Here is a 4,647-nt window from a genome sequence, read left to right on the forward strand (position 1 = left end):
CATATTCAAAAGTTGAAAAAGTGATGACATCTATGGAAAAAGATTTTAAATACAATTTAGACAATAAAATTTAAGATTTAAAGTGATAGTTTTATATTTAATAAGTAATAGAATTTATTTAAACTTAAGGCATTTAGCTTTAAAGGTGTATTGCTATGATGTTTCATAGCAAATTATAATAGAAAAATATGACATTCTAAAATATATGTAGTATTCATGAATTAAAATTATTTTAGATTTATTTTATTTTTATTTTATAAAATCTCAAATTATATAAATTAAGAATATCCAAATATTCCATGTTTATTTTTTAAAAAAATTAATAAATTTAAACTTGTAAATTTGATAATTTAAAGAAAAAATATACATAGAAAATCAAATTTGAAATAATTTTTTCACAGATATAATTTGAAACAAAAATGATTGTTGTATATATTATCTATTGTGTTATACCACTAAAAGCAATATATAATATACTTTATTCTATTTTATAACAATTCCACTATTAATCATATTCTGATCTATTCAACTTATGATGATGTTATTTGGCATACATGACATGTGTAGGAATAATGAATTGTAATGTTTGATAACAAAAGAATTTAAAGTCAAGTTTTACATGTTCAAAAAAAGAATCCAAAAACCAAAAATCATTTAATATGAGTACAATTTAAAAAAAATAATCTTAAAAATATAAAAAGTTCAATAAAAATTTCGAAGCGCGTTTACATGTAGATAAAACCAAAAACAAGAGTTTAATTACACTGAAGTAAACCCTCAACGAAAAGAAACACACAGAAGAGTGAAAAAACAGACTCAAGAGTTGGCAAGGAACAGAGTCGTGTCACGACGAATGAAAAAGTGTGATTACGACCGAGAAAGTATCTGAGGGGAAAAAGGAATGGGAAAGGCAATGCGAGAACCCAAAACCCCTCTCGGAGAGGGAATGAGAGGGAAGCAGGTAGGGGAAGCAGATAAGCTTAGCTTACGCGGGGCACGAAAAGTTATCCCTCTTGGCACCCTGCCTTCGCCTTCGATTGATTGTGGGTTTACGATTGCTGGGTCCATTTCGCATCGTGTTGGGTCCGGCGGATTGCGCAACTCAGGGTGAATGTGCACAATTTTGGGTTCGGCATCTGTTTTGTGGGTTGACGTTGCACCATGAAGCGATGGCTGGGCATTGGGAAATCGTCGCAGCCGAGCTCCAGCGCTTCTGCGTCGTCTCCCTCGGGTGCGGCGCCGGGCGACTCGGCTGCCACGGGCGATGTGTACCAGAAGCGCCTCGAACAGTTCGTGGCTGAGCAGCAGAACGAAATTGAGGATCCCCGGTATAGCGACGAGGTGGAACAGGACTTGAAGGAGGATGTGTACTTCGAGCCTCCCGGTACCGCCACGGAGGAGGAGATTCGGGAGAATGCGGAGTTTCTGGAGAGTTTCCAGAAGTCGGAGATGGCGAAGTTCTTGTTGAGAAGTGAGGAGCTCGCTGCCGAAGAGCGTGCCAAGGAGAGGCTGGCCAATGCGGCGCCCACGAGGCCCGAAGATGCTCAGCTGTGGAAGCAGCTGCCCCTGGTGCCGGGACCGTATGGCGGTCCTCCCATTCCCCGGAAGGCTCTCAAGTCTGACGAGGAGGTGCAGGGGAGATTCTGGGATTTTTTCAAGCAGTTTCAGTTTGGGCTCTGGGGTTACAAGCAGAGGCCTTATCCCGCTGAAAAGCCCATCGATGTACAGCAGGTGCTCGGCTACAAATGGCTAGATAAGCGATATGCCGATTGTGAGTGCACCATTCTCTCTGTTCGTTCCGTTTTTGCAAAGCCGGTGTGAATTCTTGTACATTAAGGAACTATTCCAGCGGTACCCTTTACATAATCTTAAACAGTGGCATCCTGTATTTCATAGCTCTCTTTATCATTTACATCGACAAATATCCTTGAGTCAAAACAGCAATCCTCTGGCATGCGTAGGAGGGGTGTTTCTGAACATCTCTGAACGTGCAATCTACTGACATGTTTATTGAATGATGGCAACTTTTTCATTGCTGTGAAGTAGGGGTGTCGTATTTCTCAGGGTTTACACGAGTGTTTCTTTAAATTAATTAGAATTAGGTTAGGGTTGCTCGCCTAAACCTGATTGCAGTTGTCGTGACCAGGCTGTTCACATGGATATCTTTTGTAATTTCTTTGACTACGCAGTATGACTCATGTATGGTTGGAATCTTCCTTAGCCCTAATCGTATGTGCCATGTAAATCAGTTACAATGAGGGCCGGAGGATGGTACTACAAGGACAGGCTGGGACGAACTCGTGGTCCCATGGAGCTTGTGAATCTCAAGACCGCATGGGCAGCGGGGATCGTTGACAAGAACACTTTCATATGGGGAGATGATATGGATGAATGGGCGCCCATTGGGATGGTCTACGGTCTTCAGGGTTGTGTGGAAACTCCCGACGGTATGCTTTCGCGGTGAAAGTACAAACAAATTATAAAACAAGAAGAATTGATTTTGATGGGCACAAAGGGCTAATAGGATTGAATAACTTATTTATAATGTAGATTTTATGATGGTTACAAACCAAAAAGAGAAATCTAATTTCAAAGAAATAAAGGTCTCATTAGAAAAAAATTAAATACATGTATGCCAATATGAATTTAATTTCAACATCTTACTTTCCCATTTCAAGTTTGAGGATTGTAACCTCGTTTTGTGCTCTCAGGCCCTACTTGTTCACAATTAATCAGTGGTAGTTGACAGACTTTCTTGTCACAGAGCATTTTGCCTCAATCTCTCTATTGAAGAATGTTAAACTTAGAGTAAGCCTGCTGTTTGTAGCATAAACTCTGGTTTGTTGGTCTATCTGCAGTTAAGCTTGTCACGATGGGAACCGCCTTAGTCCACAAGCTTGCTCGAGGGCTATCTCCATGGACTCCTTTGAAGGGTCACAGTATCAAATCGTACAAACAGATTCAGGCTGAAGCGATAGAGAAGAGGGAGAGAGAGAAAGCGGTGCTCAGACAGAATCACGGCATCTGGCCTGGTGAAAGCACTCCTGCTCATGCCATGTTCTTGTGGGCTGGTGGATCTGAGCTTACGGACCTTTTGGAGCAAGGCACTAAGCAAAATATGCCACACAAGTTTATATCCTACGAAGCCAGGTATTATTTTATGAGTTGTCACGGCCGTTTGAGAACTCTTTTCTTGTCACTCGGGATCCCGCAGTTACTTCCAGTTCTTCGTTGGAAAGATTGGTTAACGAATATAGTTGTATCAAAGTGATTTGAGCAGCAATGAATCTCATGTTTTAATTCGTATGTCAGAGTACCTGCTAGCTCAGAAGAAACTGTTTTGAAAGTTCTGGAGTGAACATTGTCTCGCATCACCTAGCCGTAACCCAGGGTCCCTATTACTTTTTCCATGTGTATTTATTCCTGTTTCTATTCCACCTCGTGCTTTCAGGAAAGAGTTGGCGAAACAAATTCCAGGTTTGCGGCCATGGGAGGTTCTGGAGGTAGAGCAGGTCATGGATCTTGTTACTTATTCGAGAGAATGGTACCGTGAGGACTTGGGCGAGTTCACCACCCGTGCTGACTACGAGAGAGAATGGTTTGAATCCTTCCAGGTATTACTTTCAACGACCTTCTATAATCGGGTGTTCTGTTTTTTTTAATCCTTTCAAGGACGGATGTTCTGAAGACAAATGCCTGTTGGGCAGATGTTCGCCTTCATTACTGTTGCAGGATTACATTGTACGGGCAGCAAGATATTGCCATAAATCTCACTATATATTAAACATGATTTTCTTTGTTCTGTTTTTCCACTATGCACTAAGAACCACTTTTCCCTCTCTAAGATGGAGGTTAACTGCTTCAGCTAACTATTTGCCTATGAAAATTTTCATCTTTTTGCAGGAGAAATGGGACGAAATTACTGAGGACATTGAAACAGTGTTTGGTCGTGGAGAGGAGGCTGACAAGGTGAATTAGCTACACGTAGTGGAAATAGAAATGTCCACCTTCAGAAACCAGTAATAGTGTAGGAGTTGGTCTGCAGAAAATATCAGGTCAGCGTCATTTTACCAGAGTTTAAGGTTTAGTCCGAGCCCGGGTGTTTTGTGCGATCAGTTTTGTATTCAATTCAGGGAATGAATTTAGAAGAACTCTCGCCTTAAAAATCTTTTCGGGGTCTGCTTGTTGTACCATTATGAAGATCTGGCTTCAGGTGAACATTGGTCGAATTCAATACCTCAATCTTAGCCTGAAGCTTGGATACAACTCATCTGTTCTCTTGTTACCTTATAAACTCGAACTCAAACTCAGATAATGAAGCAATTTTCTGTGAGCATACAAATGACGAAGGCATAAACCTTCTCTGCATCAGAAGAGAAAGGTGATCAAATTCCATTAGCCCCACAACCTTGACGTGACTAGGGGCAATCTGAATATTGGCTGTTCTGAAGGGGATCAACTTTGGCTGTGCGCGTTGTTTAGAGAAAAAGTTTTACTAACTTTACTTAAGCTTTTGTTCTGAAGATATTTTTCATTTTGAATATCATAAAGACAATGTAAGTAATGTTGCTTTTCATGTGTCTAAGCCAATAAACCCAATAGTCAATGCTTTTTAAATTCTTAAGTAAGAAAAAATATAAGTAAGAA

At 40.3% G+C, this 4,647-nt stretch overlaps 1 protein-coding gene across 1 annotated transcript; it reads left to right on the top strand.

Moving 5' to 3' along the window:
* The first annotated feature begins 1,076 nt into the window (after positions 1 to 1,076).
* LOC112289848 (protein TIC 56, chloroplastic) lies at positions 1,077 to 4,168 on the top strand. The gene is made up of 5 exons (XM_024535506.3): positions 1,077 to 1,771; positions 2,250 to 2,447; positions 2,859 to 3,150; positions 3,452 to 3,614; positions 3,904 to 4,168. The coding sequence occupies exons 1-5, from the start codon at positions 1,162 to 1,164 to the stop codon at positions 3,976 to 3,978; spliced, it is 1,338 nt and encodes a 445-aa protein (XP_024391274.1). The 5' UTR covers positions 1,077 to 1,161; the 3' UTR covers positions 3,979 to 4,168.
* Positions 4,169 to 4,647: the final 479 nt, after the last annotated feature.

This window comes from Physcomitrium patens, chromosome 1 (genome assembly GCF_059467195.1).
Source record: "Physcomitrium patens ecotype Gransden chromosome 1, ASM5946719v1, whole genome shotgun sequence".
In the NCBI taxonomy this organism is placed as follows: domain Eukaryota; kingdom Viridiplantae; phylum Streptophyta; class Bryopsida; order Funariales; family Funariaceae; genus Physcomitrium; species Physcomitrium patens.